Source organism: Barbus barbus (assembly GCF_936440315.1).
Source record: "Barbus barbus genome assembly, chromosome: 12".
Classification (NCBI taxonomy): Eukaryota; Metazoa; Chordata; class Actinopteri; order Cypriniformes; family Cyprinidae; genus Barbus; species Barbus barbus.
This window is the reverse complement of record NC_136740.1, coordinates 11,050,373-11,072,500: the sequence shown is the minus strand read 5'-3', so window position 1 is coordinate 11,072,500 and position 22,128 is coordinate 11,050,373. Positions and strand designations below refer to the sequence as shown.

Sequence of the window (22,128 nt, the reverse complement as noted above, 5' to 3'; positions counted from 1 at the left end):
TCTGGAAGCCTTATCGGTAATATTTTGTCTTTCTTCGCAGCGTCATTTTCTCCTGCCGTCGTGGTTGAGGGCTTAAGAATGGAGGCAAAGTGCGATGTCAGTCCTGGGAAACAGTTTGAACGAATTAACTGGAAACGAAACGGCAAATTAACAGAGAGAACTATCCTCCCCAACGTGTCACAAAAAGATGGAGGAGACTGGACCTGTCAGGTTGCATACAATGGTGGAGTGGTAGAGGCAACCACAACCCTACAGGTCAAAGGTGAGTGTCCGTTTAAAAAAAAAATAGCTACTTCGTTAAATTTATGTCTGCAAGAGTTGCTCATCCACCTTATCCGTTGGTTTTCCAGGAATCGTCACCCCTCAGGATAACTCTTCAGTGGTGTACGCTGCTGTCGGTTCCTCCGTCTCCTTGCCCTGCATCTTTACTGATGGTTTGATCCCATACACTGTGATGTGGAACAGAAACTCCAAAACATCATACTCTCCTCTTCCTCTCCCTGCATCTTTCAACAAGTCTGCTGGGCCCTCAGCATCAGCTACTATACAGAGAGTGGAGGATGGAGATGAAGGGATGTATACATGCTCAGGAATGATGAACGGATTGAATGGAGAGCGTAATAAAGTACGAAGAAGGATGGAGCTAGTTGTAGCTCGAGGTGAGTAGAGTAATATATCACTAGGACACTGAGAATACTGTGGCTACATAAAATGATATATAATAATAATAAATGTATAAAATCGTAAATATAATTTAATGTTAAATAGTACTAAATAAAAAAGGTTTATCATAAGGTATATCATAAATCCGTTATCAGCATCAGCTTTTAATCATCCAAATGGTGTTCAGTTCCTATTAACTTTTGTTTTGTGGTATTCCGAATCTGCTGAATGCTGAATTTTTCTTTGAATTCTGTTTAGTTGTGAGATCCTCATCATCCAGCGGTAACGGACCCATGACCCTGACCTGCCATCTCAGCAACTCCACCCAGATCACTTCCTATGAGTGGCTCCGTGTGAATTACGGACCAAACGACACTCAAATGGTGACCTCTGTTCAAAAGACAAAGAGCTTCAGGATTCAAGAAGTGAATGAGAAAGATGCTGGTGAATGGGTTTGTCGCTACTACGGGAAGCAAGGAGTTCTGGGGAACGTGACTTATGAACTTCATGTGATGGGTAGGTAGAGCAGTTATATTATAGTAAATGATCTTTGCATAAGCATTTGAATACCAATAAATAAAAGTTGCATGCTGTGAATTCATTCAAAAAATACATAAATTAGCTTAATTTGAATTAGAAGCAAATATATAAGCACTACATTTTGATTGATTCTCAGTTTTGTTCAATTTTTACAGGTGCTGTAAAGAGCGAAAATTCAAGTTCTGGCTACAAAACCGCTAAGGTGATGGGATTTGGGTTTTTGTTCTTGGTGATATTCCTGGTTTTGTTCCAGATGTACAGAAACTATCGTCGGGTATGTTTCAGTCTCCTCAAGTCTTTATTTAATAATGCATTGCTTCATGCTTACTTGATACTGATAGTTCAATGCTGCAAAAGAAAGCTCTCTAAAATAGATTTAGTGTGGGATATTTGTATCTCATCTCTCATATTCATCTCATTTATTCCTCCTTACAGAAGAAGATGATGCTTCTTTACCCTGCGATGGAAACCATCGTCCATCAGGCCGCCACTGAACGAGAGCAGAGAGAGAGGAGCAGGCCAAAAATGGCTGAAGCTTAGGTCGGAGATCCCAAACCAGTGTGTGTGTAAACGTGTGTGTGTGTTTTATGGCAGATGCCTGTGTGGATGTGTGTGTGAGTGTGTTTTAAATGCAGACAATTGTAGCAGTCCAGTTAAACTGTAAATATATCACTGACATATAAATGTATACATTTTGTAAAAACTAATTTTGGTGCAAATATATTTTCAAATATGAATGTAAAATCTATGTAAATAAAGCAATAAAGGGAACATACTTATTTCTCACGTTTTAATTTATTTTTGTTTCTTGTGCACAGTAAATATATTATAAACTGGTTCTTAATATCGCTATACATAGAAAATATTCTGTACACAGATAAATTTAAGTAAATATTCTAATAACAATAGACACAATATTAATCGATCTTTCATAAAATACCATATGTATCACTCAAATATATTTGACTATAATAGTCATGCTACATAATCATTAAACAACACAACAGAACTTTATATATTGCATTTCTCCAAACACTTTTACATATTTAATAGACTACACCTCACTAGATTCTGTTTCATCTTGCCTCTCTGATGGTTTCGTCTCTGACCTCCGGGGCTCATTTGTTGTCAGCTTCTTGTCAAACCAGTCTTCGAAGTCCTCAAAGTCAAAAACCTCCTCATCATCAAAACACCAGCCTGGCCAGTCCACGCTGATGCCCTCTTGGACATTATTGCTTCAAGGGAGAGAACAGGGGTTTATGGGTAAATGTCTTCAAAAAGCAAAGGTTAATGTCCTTTCTTCTCTTCACTGTAGAAAATTATTTTTCGAAGTTGGAAATAAAACAAACACTGTTTCCAAGAAAATACTATTTCAGTCTTTTTCCGTAAAAAATTTCATGTTAAGTTCTGTGTTACTTGGCGTTTCTTTGTTATTGCTATATGTGAGAGAAAATTGTATTAAAGAAAATCCTAAATTTTTCAGTGCAGTAAAATGTCTTTTTTTTTTTTTTTTGCAAAAAAGGGGTGATAATTAATAAAATAATAAATACATTTGATTATTATTAACAACAACAATATATATACATATACATATATATATATATAAATACAAATTATTGCATACAATGATATTGCACTTAGAACATTTCTTTAATAACTCATCAAAAGCTATGTAATGCTCAGTACAGATGAGTTAATGTAAATATTAGAAACATGAATTAAAGTTGCATGACATTTCTGATTATTTGAATGTAGCTTGAGCTTTTATTTTCATGGTTTAGGGGTCTATGGACACCTGAGGGTCTTTTAAGGTGGTTTGTGGTTAAAAAAAAAAAAAAAAAAAAAAAAAAACCTTGACATTTCTAAATTTGAACACTACTTCATAATCAATACTTATGAATCTAAATGTATTTATTTATTTTAAATTAAAAGGTCTTTAAAGATAAAAACAGCATTTTATATATATATATATATATATATAAAAGACCCTCAGGGGTCCATAGAAGAATTAAAGAAATGTTCTGAGTGCAATATCATTTTTCAGGGGAAAGCCTGAATCCTAATGGTCCTATAATGAAGAACTAACTTGTCTATAATCCAAAAGAAGTAACAAGTGCTAATATATAATTTTAGGACAATGATTTCAAATTTGAATACAATTTCCAGGGACGGTTTGAATGTAATAATTTAGAAAGGATTTTATGTAACAGTACACAGATGAATTTTGCGTGTGGGCAGAGAGAAGAAATAACGCACATGAAACTGTCAAGTTCCGTAACACAGTGAGGACTCTCTACAGTTATATCTCACAAATGGAACAAATATACTTAAAATGAAAATAATTGATTTCCCACTGGACAGTTAAGGTTATTTTTAGGGTTCATTTAAAAAGAAAGAAACAATTACACACACAAATACAAATTCAAAGTTGTGTTTTAAACTCGACAGATGCAGTAGGATTTTATAGGGGTCATAACACATTTATGCATGTATTTATCACATATTTTGCATATTTCATAATTGAGGTTCATATATAATAATAATAACATTAAAAAAAACTTCTAGGCTATACTTTTCATAATTTACCATCCTCTCTCTGACACTTTTTTGCTGCTGTGCTTCCTTTCTATGCAAATTATAAATTATATTGTATATTATACAAAGTTAAATTACAAAAATTATATTATAATCAACAAATGAATTTAATTAAATATATATAATCTTACTTTTATCCTTAGTGGGCCATGTATCTGAATATAAACAGAAAATCCCAAGATCATCTATCATCCCTCACTTGGGAAGTCGTGGCCTAATGGTTAATCGGACTCGTAATCCAAAGGTTGCAGGTTCGAGTCTCGGGCCGGCAGGGATTGTAGATGGGGGGAGTGAATGTCCAGCCTCAATACCACGACTGAGGTGCCCTTGAGCAAGGCACCGAACCTCCAACTGCTCCCCGGGCGCCGCAGCATGAATGGCTGCCCACTGCTCCGGGTGTGTGTTCACGGTGTGTGTGTGTGTGTTCACTGCTGTGTATGTGTGTGTTCACGGTGTGTGTGTGTGTGTGTGTTCACTGCTGTGTGTGTATGTGTTCACGGTGTGTGTGTGTTCACTGCTGTGTGTGTGCACGTTGGATGGGTTAAATGCAGAGCACGAATTCCGAGTATAGGTCACCATACTTGGCCGTATGTCACTTCACTTTCACTTATCATTCCTCCCATATTACTCGTTTCCATTTAACACAAAATTACTGACTATTAAAATTCAAAATCTATATCTATGCTAAAGACAAGGTGATCACTGTTAGTCCAGTTAAAACAATAACACCATCATACAATATGTTAGGTTGGGATTTGAATAGAAGTTTTTGCATTTTAGTGCATTTTAAGTAGCCAGAACAGAAACCGGTTCCCCAAAAAATGGTTGCATGACGCCATCTGATGTTTTTCAAGTACAACAAACACTTTCATCTCAGAAGATCAAGAAAAAAATGTGATTCTTTCTGATACAACCCTGTTAAGAACTGTTTTCAGATTGTGCTTTCACATTTAGCAATGTCTCATAGAGACGTGGTGACACCATATAGACTCACCTCTCTTTCATCTCATCCTCACTTCCATCCACGTTCCCCTCTCTCCATCCATGAGCAGATATCATACTGGCAACTGCTGATTCCTCTCTTTCTGTCTCTCTCTCTCCTTCACTGACCGATGGTGATGGAGAGGCAGAAACAGTAGGAGAATTTTGTAGATATAAAGTTTCTTTCTTTCCCTCTCTTTTTCCCAGTCCACGTTCTCTTTCCCGTTCCTTTGCCCTCTGCAGTAGGTCCTGGAGTGGAGAAGGGTGAAGCTGGGGGTCCAGGCCTTGTGTGGGCGAGGGGCTGCGCCTGTGAGAAGGTGGAAGGGTACTCTGAGAGGAGCTGAACTCTGGGATGGAGGCACTCCTCTGTGTCTTCAGTTTGATTGGTTTCATTTGAACGTTCCCATCACGCATCTGCTCAGGTTCAGAGTGCGTCTGAGGGTCTGGTGACAATCTTTTTTCAGGAACATTCCATAACGTTCCATGGTTGTTTTTTAGAGATCCGAGCTTTAGCACTCGGTGGGAATCCTGGGGTTTAATGCCAGAGTTGGATGATCTTCTCTGGTTTCCACTGGAGCTTGCATTGGGATTAAGTTCCAATCCGTTCACATTTGTCCTGGAAATATCTGAGGGAACAGATGGTTGCAAATTATTTGGATGTTTCCTCCGAAAGCGAGGCTTGTTTGATGCAGAAGTGCTTTGCAGGGAATGGATAGAAGTGCTATTTTTCTCCACATCTCCACCAGGCATCAACAAGTATGATCCATTCGACTGGTTTCTCACAGGTAAGTGCTGTTGTGTAACGTCTTTAGAATTTACAGAGGACCGTCGTCCACGTTTCCATGTAACTCGCCTTTCTGATATTTTTTTAGATGGGGCCTCTTCCTCTTCCAACTGCTCTCGTCCTTCTTCAGTTTTTAATCCAGCTGAATTAGTCTTTGCTGCAACTTCTTCATGAGCTGATTGGCTCTGATAATTCAATTGACCAATAAGTGGAGAGTTGCTATCCTCTGGCAGCTGCTGAACTTTACTTTGTTCTTCTTCCATCAACATTTCTGTCTCAGACTTGCGCCTATGTAAAGGATATTGCCTCGCCAACTCAGCTTGGTCAAAATCCCTGTCAGATCTATCAGATACTGATTGGCCATCAGGATCCCCTATGACTTTGTCAGACAGTTCGTCCTGAACGGGAGGTCTCTCTGAACCACCAAACTCTGTCGTACTTGTTGTCTTCAGTGTTTTGTTGGTCTCATTTTCCCTCAAGGTCTCTAAGGCCGTCTGTGATCATCAACAAGAACCAGTTTATAGTAACAAACTATTCAACTATATATGACGTTCTGACACAGTATTCTGCTCACAAATTTAAATACTGCACATAAAGCCTCTTATGGTATATAAAAGTCACTTTCTATGTTACATTTAGAAAAAGCATTAAATGCACAAATCTTATGTTTTTCTCCTCAGAAATGAACTAATTTTAATTACCAGAAACAGAACTAAAATTTCAAAACAGCATAATATAGGCATTACCTGTTTGCCACATTATGTATGCACCTATATTACTGCACATTTTCCATAAAGAACATTGAATTTTATTGTCATTAGTTCCCTTTTAAAAGATGGAGTGAAGAAAAGTAAATATTATCATTCAATATTCTCAAATTCAACAAAACATTATAGGTCCCTACTGAGCGGCAGCTTAATCGTAGGGAAAATCTGCAACCCTGTTACTTTCAATTCTGTAATTTACTAAGAAAAAACTATCAATAAATATATTTCTTTAGTTTATTAAATAGAAGTTTAACAACTATAAAACATAAAATAAAATAAATAAAATAATAAAAGTCTAACTAACTTTACTGAGTGACAGCGTAATTTAGTTACCCATTCTGGTGTAGTTTATTATTATTATTATTATTACTTTTTATATTTTGTCAATTTAATTTATATTTTAATTCAGTGATTATTAATAAATTTTCTATGATCTGCAGTAACAGGGTTGAAAAAAAAAATGGCAAAACCTCATTTAAAATATTTTAACATATTTTTGTTTAGTTTATTAAATAGAAGTTTGACAACAACTATAAATCAATATATTATTCAATATGCCATAACTAAGTGACAGCATCATTTAGGTTCATTTACAACCCTGTAACCCATTCTGGTGTAGATTATTATTATTATTATTATTATTGAATATATTTTGTCTATTTAATTTAGATTTTAATTCAATGATTATTCATAGAATTTCTAGGATCCGTGGTAACAGGGTTGAAAAATATTTAAAAAAATGAAAATAAATGGAAAACTAAAACTCAAATAAATAAATAGGATATAAATTAGTTTGAGCAGCTCCTAAGTCAAGTGAAGTCACCTTTATTTATATAGCGCTTTTATCAATACAGATCGTGTCAGTAAAGGACAGAGGGTCAGTAATGTATAAAAATAAGATTAAACACTCAATTTTCAGTTAAGGCATTTCATTATTGAGTTCAGAGATGTTATTGCCTAGATCAGTTTATTTTAAATAGTATCTGTGAAATCAAATTGACGATAATCACTAGAAATTAAGTGTCCCCAACTGAGCAAGCCAGAGGCGACAGCGGCAAGGAACCAAAACTCTCTCAGAGTGACAGAATGGAGAAAAAAAACCTTGGGAGAAAGATAATTGTCTCCTTGGCCAGGAGATAATTGTTTATTTATTGTTTACTTATTGTTTTAATTCAAATTTTAAATGTATTTATTTCTATTTTATATTGTTGCAATTTCTAACAATAATAATATTATGCAGTTAGGTATTTTATTATATTTTTTAGTTATTTTCTTTTATTTTTAGTTTTATTGCATTTAAGTCGAAGCCTAAGAAAAAAATGACTTCTTATTTTAAGCATTTCAGACCCTATTTTGTACCCTATTCGTGGAAAGTGCCAAAAGTAGAAAAGCTTTTGAAAAAACAAATTCAGTTTCTTAAGGGTTGGGCTTGTGTATCCTGTCACACTGGTGTCTGGTGTGTTTGCTGCAAGAGGAATGCAAGTACCTGAGTCTCACGCAGAGCAGACACCCATGACGTGCAGCTGTCTGGACTGGGTGTGGACAGGAAGTTCACACTGACAGCACAACCTAGATCACCAACCTCCACCAGCACAAACGAATCTACCAGACAGAGCAAAGAGGGGAGAAATAGACATAGTGTGAGAATTAATCTAGCTTCATATAATAAATATTTATAGGAAAAAACGTTTCTGTTCTAAGTTCTCTTGAGGTAATAATGTGCACCAGACTGCAAATTCCATGTTCAGGTAATTTACATGTTTGAATTCACAATTACATAATCATAATAAATCTTTTGTAATAATATACCAGGACTTGGATAAGCAGGATAAGCATTTGACACACCTTAGGTGGAGCCATTCTCGAAAAAGCCAATCAGAAACCAGTTTACCAAGTAATATGCCATGCTGTGCCCTGACATGCTAAGAATAGTATGCTATATTACATAAAGCTATTTGAAAGCCTTTTCCATGAGGAAAATCAATGTGCATTTTGAAACTGACTGGTTGCAAGTAATGCATTCTGTGTATTTATGCTTTCGCAGCAGTATATTTTAGGTTGTAGTTCTGTCTTATGCCATGGTTTCTTGTGTCTTCATGGTTATCACTTCATTAAAAACACTAGAATTGAATCCTACCCTTGCTCTCTGAGACTCCCTTTATTACAATATGCATATTGTATTAAATTACATATTGAATTAGCACAACAATTTGAGTGAAAAGTTGCATTAAAATATTAAAATTAATTATCTTATTATTTGGTTAATAGTGACAGCAGCACTCGAGCATAAAGTTAAAGTAAAACCAGCATAATGTAACACTGTTCAAACATCTTGTTCTTCAATGAAAAGAAAAACATGAACTTTTGTAGGAGTTTGAATAATCAATGTCACAGATATGCTTATTTATTTAGTGACCTAAAAAGGGGGAAATTTCTAAATATTTAGTTAGTTTAGTTAAAATAATTGATAATTCTAAAACTTGTTTATGGCAGATATGCTTATTTCCTGGTTTAAATGAAACTTTGAATCATAGATTTTCAGGTCTCAGACTTTTGGACCACATTGTATATAGTAAGCACAAAGGTCTGTAAAAAAAGACCTCAGAATGTATTTCAGAAAGGTTTCAGTAAAAATATTGTGAGCAGGGCATGAAAATATGGCCCATACATATTAAATGCCCTTTCATACTGCTGTGAGCCCAGTTTAAAACGTTCTGTGAGGCAGGTGAGATTGTTAAATGTAGGAGTTATTGTTCACACTCACATCCATCTTTGAGCTCAATGCAGTGTATTCTCTCCAGAGGCAGAGGAGGGCGCACTACCTTCAGCTTGTCTGATTTCTTCTGCGTTTTGGTTATCAACAACACATCAGTGAAGAGCAGGACCACAAACTCCTAACATAACCAGAAACGAATGCTGAAATTATGAGGGCAATACAAAAATCATTAATACATCACGACCTTGTTTGTTCTTTCACTTGCCTTTGTGTCCTTTCTTATTCTGACCTTCAAAGTTTCTTCCATCAATTGCTTACGTATGATATGTGGTCCCACCCCCCTCACCGGGCTCATCAGATCAAAGCAGCAGAACTCACGAACATACTGTTGTTGAGATCTCTCTGTTAGCCTTTATATATATACAGGTGCTGGTCATAAAATTAGAATATCATGAAAAAGTTGATTTATTGCAGTAATACCATTCAAAAAGTGAAACTTGTATATTAGATTCATTATTACACACAGACTGATATATTTCAAATGTTTATTTCCTTTAATTTTGATGATTATAACTGACAACTAATGAAAGTCCCAAATTCAGTATCTCAGAAAATTTGAATATTGTGAAAATGTTAAATATTGAAGACATCTGGTGCCACACTCTAATCAGCTAATGAACTCAAAACACCTGCAAAAGCCTTTAAATGGTCTCTCAGTTTAGTTCTGTAGGCTACACAATCATGGGGAAGACTGCTGACTTGACAGATGTCTAAAAGACGACCATTGACACCTTGCACAAGGAAGGCAAGACACAAAAGGTCATTGCTAAAGAGGCTGGCTGTTCACAGAGCTCTGTGTCCAAGCACATTAATAGAGAGGCGAAGAGAAGGACAAGATGTGGTAGAAAAAAGTGTACAAGCAATAGGGATAAGCGCACCCTGGAGAGGATTGCGAAACAAAACCCATTCAAAAATGTGGGGAGATTCACAAAGAGTGGACTGCAGCTGGAGTCAGTGCTTCAAGAACCACCACGCACAGACGTATGCAAGACATGGGTTTCAGCTGTCGCATTCCTTGTGTCAAGCCACTCTTGAACAAGAGACAGCGTCAGAAGCATCTTGACTGGACTGCTGCTGAGTGGTCCAAAGTTATGTTCTCTGATGAAAGTAAATTTTGCATTTCCTTTGGAAATCAAGGTCCCAGAGTCTGGAAGAAGAGAGGAGAGGCACATAATCCACGTTGCTTGAGGTCCAGTGTAAAGTTTCCACAGTCATTGATGGTTTGGGGTGCCATGTCATCTGCTGGTGTTGGTCCATTGTGTTTTCTGAGGTCCAAGGTCAACGCAGCCGTCTACCAGGAAGTTTTAGAGCACTTCATGCTTCCTGCTGCTGACCAACTTTATGGAGATGCAGATTTCATTTTCCAACAGGACTTGGCACCTGCACACACTGCCAAAGCTACCAGTACCTGGTTTAAGGACCATGGTATCCCTGTTCTTGATTGGCCAGCAAACTCGCCTGACCTTAACCCCATAGAAAACCTATGGGGTATTGTGAAGAGGAAGATGCAATACGCCAGACCCAACAATTCAGAAGAGCTGAAGGCCACTATCAGAGCAACATGGGCTCTCATAACACCTGAGCAGTGCCACAGACTGATCGACTCCATGCCACGCCACATTGCTGCAGTAATCCAGGCCAAAGGAGCCCCAACTAAATATTGAGTGCTGTACATGCTCATACTTTTCATGTTCATACTTTTCAGTTGGCCAACATTTCTAAAAATATTTTTTTTTGCATTGGTCTTAATTGATATTCTAATTTTCTGAGATACTGAATTTGGGACTTTCATTAGTTAGAAATTAAAGGAAATAAACATTTGAAATATATCAGTCTGTGTGTAATGAATGAATCTAATATACAAGTTTCACTTTTTGAATGGTATTACTGCAATAAATCAACTTTTTCATGATATTCTAATTTTATGACCAGCACCTGTATAAGCAAAGCGTGTACAATTTATGGTTATTCAAGATTTTTTGTTGTTGTTTACCTTGTCTATTTCTTCACTCAGACCTTCTATTTTGCATCCCTCTATTCTTTGAGCAGCAACAGAGAGGGCCAGAGTATCTTCTTTCAGTTGCAAATAGCCATTGATAGATTCTAGAAAATTACTGACACTGTACAACTGCAAGAGAAAAATAGACAGCGAGTGAGAAACAGTGCATCTTTAATCTTCAATGATAGAATAAAGACTGTGCAAGCAGCTCATATTCAAGAGAGAGAGAGTGAGAGGTGTACAGAGAGACGGAGATTACAAAGATAAGATGATAACAAAGGCAATGCAGCTCAAAGTTTGACTATTCTCATATTTTTTAGTCTGACACGATCATTTCATGTGGTATTTCACACATAATACTACTGTAATTAAAACCGACTAGAAGTGAAAGTGCCTCTATTTTCCTTCTATTTCAAACTTCTTATTCTTTTCATAATAAAAATTGTATTGGATTTAAAAATGTATTTTATATTGCTGCATTAACTGCATTTACAAGTGCTTGCAAAGTATAAATCTTTTTTATTCATTTAATTATAATCATGCTTCAAATCCTTAAATCCTTAAAGGATGTTAGTATTTTGTCTAACAACAACATATGTATTTAAACCATTTTTCGATCTCACCATCATTTAGTCCATCCGGAATTACATGAAGAAAGAATGGTTTTTTTACATTTACTTTTTTTTTTACAATTTTCCATCTAAAAAAGTCATTTTGCTTTAGTAAAATGACAACACAAAGGCCAATGATGACTTTTTTAGTAACTTATGTAGTTTTCATAATGCAATTTGTTATTTGTTATTAAATGTACAGTATATGATGTAATTCATCACGATTGTGTCACAGTCTCACCATTCTTTCAAGTGCAGTTTTGGTGGGGAGGTCTTCTGTGGTCTTCTGAACAGCTTTCAGCAAAAGAGGGTACTTGGTGATTCTCTGGTGTGGTTTGGCCTGCATATCGCCCAGTCTCATTCGCGCACACTGTGGATGATTCTCCACCCACTGCAGAACAGTTTACATCACGGTAATCAGGAAAATCATGCATGCATGTTTCTTCATGCAACATATTCGATTATAATCTATAGCTCAAGTTCATCTGTGGTTTGAAATGTGCATTTGAACTAATTTAATAATGAAACTTATTTTGCTTAAATGATTACACAATAGCACGTTGACTTCAACGTAGACATTTTATTTTTGATTTTCATTTTACCGTAGAGCTAGACAATTAAAGATAAATTGAATTAAGCAATTTCAGGGCTTAATGTGCAGTTATTTCTACAATGCACCCTTCAGGAAACAGCACCCCCCAAAAACCTATCACTACAGTCAAACCACCATAAAGGCAGGCGATCTCATAGTCATTTCTACCCTGCTTACTTTGCATAATGTCCACTGGTGAAAAAAACATTGGCAGGGGAACTTGTTGTGGTAAAGAGTTCATCTGAAATGTGGAAAACAAATTCACACCTCTCTACCAATTTTTATGTCTATATTTGACCATTTTTTCCAACCTTAATTTAGCTTAATTCTTTTTTTAAGTTTCCTTTTAAAGTTCAGAACATTTTCAAGACTTTTCAAACATGTTCTGCACATTAAGGTCTGGAGAGGATTTTACGAAAATGTTAGTTAATGTTATCGCATTGGGCTAAAACCTACTGGCTTTGCTCACACAGGGTATAACAATGTCCAAAAAAGAGAGAATTTTTGTACTTTGTTACACTTAATGGTAAAAAATGACCAGCCTACAAAAAACTGATTATACATGTCTCACTAATTACCAAGTATAGGATTCAGTCTTTTTATCAATCTCTTTTCTTTCATTCAGCACAGGTTGTGTATTTCTTTTTGGATTTGAAATGGACTGGTCATAGGCTCCATTGATCTGCAGTTATGCACAGTGAATATTGCCAAAATTGTCCACAAATATTGCTTTTTTCACTCAAAACCTGCATAAGGTCAGTCAATGAGGCATACGACCAATCAGTTCCAAAAAAGAACTAAAACACCTGTGCTAAATGAAAGAAAACAAGTTGACAAAACAACTCAATCCAAGATTTGGTGATCATATACTGTACCATAATGGTAAATTTACTAGCAATTTTTAAAAGGCTGGTCACGTTTGACTGCAAACACTAAATTTGGTAAAGTCATTCAGCACAGCACAAGAATTAAGCCTAAGGGAGAAACAAGAACGGAAAAAGACAACATTGCAAATATTAACACAACTAGAGTTTTATTGGTTTAGTGGTGCTCCAAATGTGTTGATTTTTGGACTGAAGCAGAAGTGGGATTTTTGACTTTTTGTAGCATTATATGTCTGAACGTTTTAGGCATTTTTCTGTGACCCTGTAGGTGGTAAGATGTTCAGTCATCTGAATCATCCATTCAACCGATTTGTTAAAAAATGCTGACTTATTCAGAAATGAGGTAGTCATTGAATAATTCACTCAACGTTTGCTTCTAAAATGTAAGTTAGTTAATATTCAGTATGACTGTGACTACCTGCAGCCTCATGTCTACAGCCGAATCATGCTAACATTTAGACCATCAGCACTCTATACTATTTCTTAATTGGATTTTTTTTCCTATAGAATAATTCCTTGCTTTTAACATAAATGTGATTTTTAGTACCGTAAGATAGGTGTGAAATTGTGGGTTTGTGTCAAGCTGTCTGCGTGCAAGTTCCACATTTCTCTCCTCTTTCGAACAGTATTCAAAGTATGCAGGAAAACGGTCAGGAAACTGAAACAGATGAAAAATTATGTAAAAAATTTTTTTGATCTATTTTTAGCTTTATTGCTGAGAATTGTATGTACTGTTGTTGTATAATACCTGCAAACATCCTGCCTCAAGTCTGAGAGGGTCAAATGGTCTTCTAGTGAGATGGACCTCTTGTAACATTGGATACATCACTTCATGCCAAAAGAGTCGATGTGCATCAAGGATAGAAGGAAGATTGGAAAAGAGCATTGCAGGGCTGACCTGAAGAAAGAAAGAAAGAACAGACAGACAGTAATGGAAAAAGATTAATTGATACAGGTGGTGTCTCCCACACGCTCTACACCAGAGCAAAATTATTTTCCATCTAGTCCGTACAAAATGTTTCCATTTCTGACATCACTGGTAGTGCTCTAGATTATAAACTGATGACAGATGACAGTGAGCTGCACATTATTTGACCGCACTTCTGCCATCACATACAGCTGTGCAGTCTGTCTGCCTGCCATTAAGATTTGCTGAGTATGTAACTCTAGAAGGTCAATTCTTAAGAAAAAGGTTCCATGTAAACATGAAAGATGAGACGAGATGCACATACTTCTTGAAGGAATCCATTTCTGTGACAGTGTGACAGTGCTGCCATCACGAGCTGTGCAGAAAAGAGGATGTGCATTAGTCAAAGCTTTAGGAATGTAAATAATACATTTAAAATGCATGAATGAAAAGAACTGAGAAACAATGAGTTCAAATATATCTGTACAACATAAACATATTATTGTTCTAATTTTTGTTGTTATAGTGAAATGATTGTCTATATCTGATCAAATAAACTGTAATAAATCCTTATAATAATAATAAACTGTAATGTTATGACATACTTCTTTGGCGATAGTGAGTTTGTTGATGTAGGTTAGCTCAGTATTAATAAGCTCCCACAGCGCCTCCTGCTGGTGTCGCTGGGTTTTTGACATAGACTAGAAATAGAGACAAATAGAGACTGTCACCTCCTCCAACACACAACATACAATCTGATTGATTTTAATTTTTAAATCAGTTAGTGCACCTAGTATTGCGCATGATTCTGTGTTACTCTTTCGGCAGACATCACTAATCACATGCTATGTAAACTATTTTACAAGTTGACGATTTCTTATTCATTTATATGATGTTATTTATTATTTATAAATGTTATACGTTTTTAATATAAAACCCTAACAGTCAGTGACACATAAGCAGATCATATGAAAGGTAGTAGGCTACAAATATCATCTGTCAAATTCATACGAATTAGCCACTAAATTGGCCAGAACTGGACAACAAACTGCCATGACTAGTAGGCCTATGCAAAAGCATCGAAAAAGCATTGTCCCATATAGGGGTTCTGTATAAATATGTCGGATTTTGGAAGTAACCTGAGTTGTGAATGTAGGCTATTTCCTATTTCTCTCTATTACCTGGTTGTGGCTAGAAGGGATACAGCTAAAAACGGTTTTGTGCCCATTTTCGACTTCCTGACAAATTCTTACCCCCTCTCGTTGAAATCGCTACCTGATTGCCTAATCCTAACCCCACCCCTAATCCTAACCCCTCCCCCACATCTAACCCTACACCTACCAATACCAGAGGGGTAGTAATCTGGCAGGGGTCAGAATTCAGCACAACACTACCCCAACCTACCCCTTACAATAACTCAAAAACAGTAATTATTGTTGTACAGTATGACAAAATTTACGCTATATTGATGTGTGCATGCCCAATAGACGAATCTGTGTACCATCTATCCCTAACCCTGTTACCTCATGGGAATCCACTATGTCTGTCCAGCTCCTTTCCAGTGCTTTTTCAGTCCCTCCCTCCCCCCATGTCCACCTCAGGTCCTCAGGTATACTGAATAAGCCCAGGACCTGTTTCAACGCATCCACCTGCCCCTGTACACCACCCGATTGTTCCTGAAAGAGAGATTGGAATAAGAATAATGTAATCAGTCTATGTATCCAACTATGAACCAGTTCAGGCAACAACAACAAAAAATAATAATAATTAGGCCTACCTCAAATGTGCTATTTTTGTCAGACACTCCCTGGCTAAAAAGTGCCTGCTTTAATCTTCACCCCAGCAGATGTTCCCTTGCTCACTGTAGAAAAGTCCACAGCTGCCCTATGCTTCTTTTTCTGACAACGAAAATTGATAAATGTGACAAGCTGAATCGACAGCAATCAGCTAAAGCCTGATTAAATTTGTGACTGCTTATAAAGCACAACAGGATTTACCCAACAAGAACATGGTGCTGCAAAAACATCCTTTGTTGGTCCTGGAAAAGTATTCTTCATAGCGTGATTGATACAAATACTATTCCAGAACTAACAAAGGACATTGTTCCATGTTCTATTTGGATCTAGATCCAACTCTTCCCACCTTACATACACCTAAACCTACCCGTCTCCACCCCCTGAAAAAAGTTAATCAAAGTTGTGCTAAGGCAAGAACGGGTATTGTTTTTGTTTTAGGATAACTTTGATGAAAGATTTTGATCCACTTAAAATGCTGACTACTATAGTGCCCTCTGACATTTTTGACTATTTTGGATTGTCATGCTATTGATCTAAAATGCATTAAAAGTCAGATTATATGAAAGCATCTGCATAATGCAAACAAATTCCAGTGCTGAATATAATCTGATGAATTCAGTACCTGGTAGCCTACAGTGTTGTATCTGTGTTTCTCTTGTGCCCTCCACTGAGCAACTGATGGTACTGTAAGGACTCCATCAGGAGTGTCGGCGTCTGCCTCTTTCTCTTCCTCCTGCTGTCTGTCACTCTTGTCACCAGTGACAGTTTCCTCTGGGGCCATGACATTGCTCAGTTCTGTTCCTTTTGATGCATTACTAATAGACACAGATAGGATTACAATAAGAGGATTAATAGTCTAACACATGAATAAGATCAGAGACAGTGCAACAATAAACAGGGAAAGTAGATGAGAAAATAATAGCAGCATTGATTAATTACAAAAAAAAGCTGCACTGCTTAATTTATCACTGTGCTGTGCTTAATACATAACAATGTAAAACCCACAAAAAACTGTAAACTGCAACTAGAAGGAACTGATACCAAACTTTTGAAGCCCACTGATGTGACCTTTAAATCTCAAAACATTTCACATCTCATGACCTGACCTAGCATGCCACACACACACACACTTGTTTTTCTATCAGGGTGGGTTTTCTATCATTTTCCATTGACGTATCTTGTTTTTATATTGAGCCAATGATGTCTTTTACCCCCTCAATCAGAGCCCTCGCGCAAACCTTTTTTACATTATTTTTTATTTGTCATTTTATGATTTACATTGTATTCATTTATTTTGTCATTATGATATTATTTACTGTGTTATAAAGGCATTTTTTCCCCATAGGAACTGTCAGCTGCTCCCCTGTAGGTGAACTGATGTTTTGCAATCCTTAGGTGGTCTTCTGGACCCCAAAATATAGACAAAATTTGACCCTCCCATGCATTTGATTATTCAAATAGAGACATATTATGGACTTCTTTTGTTTTATGATGTTAAATGTAAAAATATAGATTGATTCTAACCTAAACCATAACCCTAACCTTAGAAGAAAACATACTGTATAATGATATTAATAAAATATAATTTAATTTGATAAATATTAATAATTAAATTAATTAATTATTAAAAACCTAGTATTTATTAATGTACAGTAAGTAGTATTTTAAATTGTAGAAACATTATATCAATACACCATATTATTTTTATTTTACTGATAAATGAGTATATTGCACAAATATTATTTTAATTATTAAAATATTTAATGTTTATTCCATATTTAATATATATACACACATGGCCAGAATTGTTGGTAAATATGATCAAAGAAGGCTGTGAAAATAAATGTGCATTGTTAATCTTTTTGATCTTTTATTTTAAAAATCACAAAACTCTAAGCTTTCATCGGAGAATAGGAATTTAAATGGGGGTAAATATCATTATGAAATAAATGATTTTTCTCAAATACATTTTGGACACAATTACTGGCACCCCTGGAAATTCTTATGAGTAAAATATATATGAAATATATTCCCATTCATATTCACAATTTTGAGCACACCAGTGTGATTATGAACATGAACAGCCATGGCTTCCTGTTTCACAGAAATATAAATAGGAGGGAAAACAAAGGCCAAATTCCAAATTAATCACCCATCGCAATGAGAAAAACCAAAGAATATATTTCCGATGTGCAGTAAAAGATAATTTAGCTTCACAAATTAGTGAAGTGGCTTTAAGAAAAGAGCTAGAGCAGTGAAAATTCCCATTTCCACCATCAGGGCAATAATTAAGAATTTCCAATCAACATAAAATGTTACAAATCTGTCTGGAAGAGGATGTATGTCTATATCGTCCTAATGCATGGTGAAGAGGAGAGTTTGGGTGGCCAAAGACTCTTCAAGGAGCACAGCTGGAGAATTGCAGAAAATAGTTGAGTCTCAGGGTCAGAAAACCTTTTAAAAAATGGTCAAACAGCACCTACATCACCACATGTTGTTCGGGAGGGATTCAAGAAAAAAAATCAAGAAAAGAAAATGCTTTCACCAAAAAACAATCTCCAGAATATCCAGTTGTCAGACACGACTGGAACTTCAAATGGGACTGGCTTCTATGGTCAGATGAAATGAAAAAATTAGCTTTTTAGCAGCAAACACTCAAGATGGGTTTGGTGAACACAGGGATAAAAAGTACCCCATGTGTACAATGAAATATACTGCTGTATTTTTGATGTTGTGGGCCTATATTTCTGCTGGAGATTCTGGACATCTTGTTTAGACACATGGCATCATGGATTCTATCAAATACCAGCAGATAAAAAATAAAAAAGTGACTGACTCTGTTAGAAATATTGTAATGAGCCATGTTTGGATCCATGTACAATAATCCAAACACAAACCTCAAAAACATCACAAAAATGGGTCACTGGGCACAAAACCAAGCTTCTGCTGGCCATTCCAGTCCTCTGACCTGAACCCTGTAGAAAATGAGTGAGGTGAACTGAAGAGAAGAAGCACCATCATGAAGCTGTGAATCTGAAGGGTCTGGAGTGATTCTGGATGAAGAAATGGTCTCTGATCTCTTGTCAGGTGTTCTCTAACCTCTTCAGGCATTATAGGAGAAAACTCCTAGACTATTTTGGCAAATGTAGGTTTCAAAAAGTGTTATTGTATATAAGTGTTAATAAAAGGTTACCGTTAATTATGTCCAATGTGTATTTATTTCATAATGATATTTCCCTTATAAAGCAGGAATTGTGTGCGCTCAGAACAAACAAAACAAAGGTTCTCAGGTGCGTAGAACAAAAAGAATAAAGATTTTAGTCCAATAGGTAGCTGAATTTGTCCGCACACTGCAAAAAAACAAAAAAAAAACAAAAAAGGTCTACCACAAATCCAATTATTTTATTTTTCATATGCAAAAGTGAAAAAGTGACAAAAGTGCAAAATGTATTAAAAACAGACCAGAGAGCAGACGTTTCAGCCCATGCTTTCTTAAAAAAATAAATAATTGGATTTTTGGTAGACCTTTTTTGGTCTGTTTTTTTTTTTTTTTTTTACAGGGTGCGGACAAATTCAGCTACCTATTGGACTAAAAATAATGATATTTCCCCCCATTTTAAATTCTTATTCTCCAATGAAAGGTTAGATTTTTGTGAATTTCTTAAATAAAAGATCAAAAGGATTAACAATGCACATTTATTTTCACAGCCTTCTTTGTTCATATTTATCAAGGGTGCCAACAATTTTGACCACGTGTGTGTGTGTGTATATATATATATATATATACAGTTTAAAAATGTTGTTACTTACAAAAATGAATAAATAAAATTAAACCACTAAATCCAACAGACCTTTTCTGCTGAATTAGCATAATCACTATAAAAAAATTTTTTTTAAATCATCGAATGTTGAAGCATCACACAGGCAATTCTGGCAATGATAGTTTTGTTTTTTTATTATAGGATGACTTGTTCTTTTATTTCCCAAAACTGTACATTTAAAAGTATTTTTATCCCCAAAGGAAGGTTTAGCGAATTTCAGAGGAATTATTTGTCCCTAAAATGTAAGTAAATAGTGTTAAATACACACACACTCACACACACACGTTTGTTTTTGTGAAAAGTGGGGACATCCCATAGGCGCAATGGTTTTTATACTGTACAAACTGTTATTGCCCTACACCTACCCTATACCTAAACTTATTCCTCACAGGAGACTGTGCATTTATACTTCCCCCCCAAAAAACTCACTCTGTATGATTTATAAGCGTTTTGAAAAGTGGGGACATAGGCATTACAAAGAGAAGGTGTCTAATGAGGACACTGACCTATGTCATACCTGTGTCATTATACACATTTATGCCCTCATTTGTCACAAAAACGCACACACACACACACACACACACACATTACATGCCAGGACTCCATATGAGACATGGCCATGCACAGACAAGCTGAAGCCTATAAACACACATCTTCTTACATGCCAATAATTCACTGTAATTCAGGTGAGTCACTTTTCCCCAGTGATTCAGGAGACTCGCACACACATGTTCTGAGAAAGATCTAAATATCCGCACACGTTTGACACCACTTTTTGGCAATAAACCAATTCCGCGCAGACTCATCTTGACTGTCATTATCATCAGCCATAAAATCAGGGTAAAATACCCCGAACGAACAAACACTCACACACAGCCATATACTTGCACATAAATACTTTGCAAATGCACATTTGTAGTTACACATAGCCATAACATTGAACATACCATAAGCACATAATTTTGAAAACAATTTTGAAAAACTAGATCTGACAGGACAATCTCAGTTCTTTAATTATTTAGATGTGATTCTAGTTTTAGACAATCTCCTTTACCAGACACACACACACACACACACACACACACACATCCTCAGGCAAGTCTTCCCCAACAGATACCTGGATTTAACTGTGTCCATTTCCCTCACACAACATCTTTAAGGTATCTCTCTGTCCCTCTTGTCTTTCTGAATCTATCTTTCAGAGTCCTCAGTGTCTTTCTATATCGTTTTTCTTTAACCCTTCCTTCAGTAACAGGTTGAGCAAGCAAGACCAGATTCTTCAGACTTAGATTGCAGGCATGGCTGCACCCTGAGAAGATAAACCTGACTGGGCCATTAATGCTTTCTGATGTGATTGACAGCCACCCAGCCATTGATCACAGGTACATAACAACATGCAAATTTATAATTGTTTAGACAGGGATGATAGGTTTGTGGTTCAGTTCCACAAAGACAAGCATGCACGCATATACACACACACACACACACACACACACACACACACGCACGCAAACATGCAAAATAAGGAAGAAAGATGTTATTTTGTCTCCAATCAGGAAATTAAAATGCTGGGAGCATTTGAAAGGTGCTTACCCAAGAAAAAACCCATCAACATGATGCCATGGTAATATTTAGGTATACCTATTTGGCTGTAGATTTAAAGGATCTTCCTTTAGTGTAAATCCGATTTTGAACATTTTGTCATCTGTTGAAGTTATTCATGTCTATAGTACAGATTGTGTGGTAACAGTCAAGTTGTGAGCACGTGCAGCTCAGCTGATTTTTAAAAAAGGAAGCGAGAGAGGGCCTGAGAAGTATCAGACAGGAATAAATTCAGTGGGATAGGAATGAAGAAAAGCAACATTGCGCAAGATCATAACAGATGCGCATCAGGACATAATTACACGAGTGCCTTCATCAAAGGAGACACGGCTTGGTTGGTGCTTCTCTAGTGGATAAGGGTCTGCTTACAAAACACTTGTAGATTTAGTGCTGGTGAGGCCTTTTACAAAGCATGTACTTCCAGGTTTCATCTAAAATGATAATGAAATAGAATGAAAAACAAATTACACATGAATTAAAATTATATAAGCTCTTTATTTGTGGATTTCCTTCTTTTTTTTGCAATTAAATGTAAAAAAAAGACAATATATAAAAATGTATTTGGGGAAAAATACATGTGCACGGCTTTTTTATATTTTTATTCTCCCACTGTAAAAAAAATGTGACATAAAAATGACTATTTTACAAAAAAGGTAATTTTACAAAAAATACTGCACCATTTTATTCCAGCATATATGGATTTTTCATATAGGAATGTTCCATTACGGCAAAAACAAAAAAACATCTGTGGTCAAATTAGCTTTATAATTTTCATTTGCATTGAATTTTAATGCTAGTTTCCAGCTGAAG

The 22,128-nt window shown here is 36.0% G+C and overlaps 1 protein-coding gene and 1 pseudogene across 3 annotated transcripts in view; one reads left to right on the top strand and one right to left on the bottom strand.

Annotated features, from left to right (window-relative positions):
- Positions 1 to 1,995, top strand: part of LOC306877746 (lymphocyte activation gene 3 protein-like) — a 2,910-nt gene extending 915 nt beyond the window's left edge. For both annotated transcript variants that reach the window (XM_079429687.1, XM_079429686.1), the window contains 5 exons: positions 41 to 262; positions 351 to 659; positions 922 to 1,179; positions 1,359 to 1,477; positions 1,639 to 1,995. In XM_079429687.1, the coding sequence (XP_079285813.1) occupies positions 41 to 262; positions 351 to 659; positions 922 to 1,179; positions 1,359 to 1,477; positions 1,639 to 1,743 (1,013 nt within the window). In that variant the 3' untranslated portion in view covers positions 1,744 to 1,995. The remainder of the gene's footprint in view (positions 1 to 40; positions 263 to 350; positions 660 to 921; positions 1,180 to 1,358; positions 1,478 to 1,638) is intronic.
- LOC306877745 lies at positions 1,986 to 20,909 on the bottom strand (annotated as a pseudogene). Its single transcript has 15 exons — positions 20,834 to 20,909; positions 16,518 to 16,710; positions 15,877 to 15,997; positions 15,623 to 15,775; positions 14,705 to 14,800; positions 14,425 to 14,475; positions 13,941 to 14,090; positions 13,740 to 13,850; positions 11,958 to 12,107; positions 11,100 to 11,234; positions 9,312 to 9,431; positions 9,095 to 9,224; positions 7,817 to 7,932; positions 4,793 to 6,057; positions 1,986 to 2,438 (listed from the first exon to the last, which is right to left on the bottom strand). The product of its transcript is annotated as an uncharacterized misc_RNA (transcript).
- Positions 20,910 to 22,128: the final 1,219 nt, after the last annotated feature.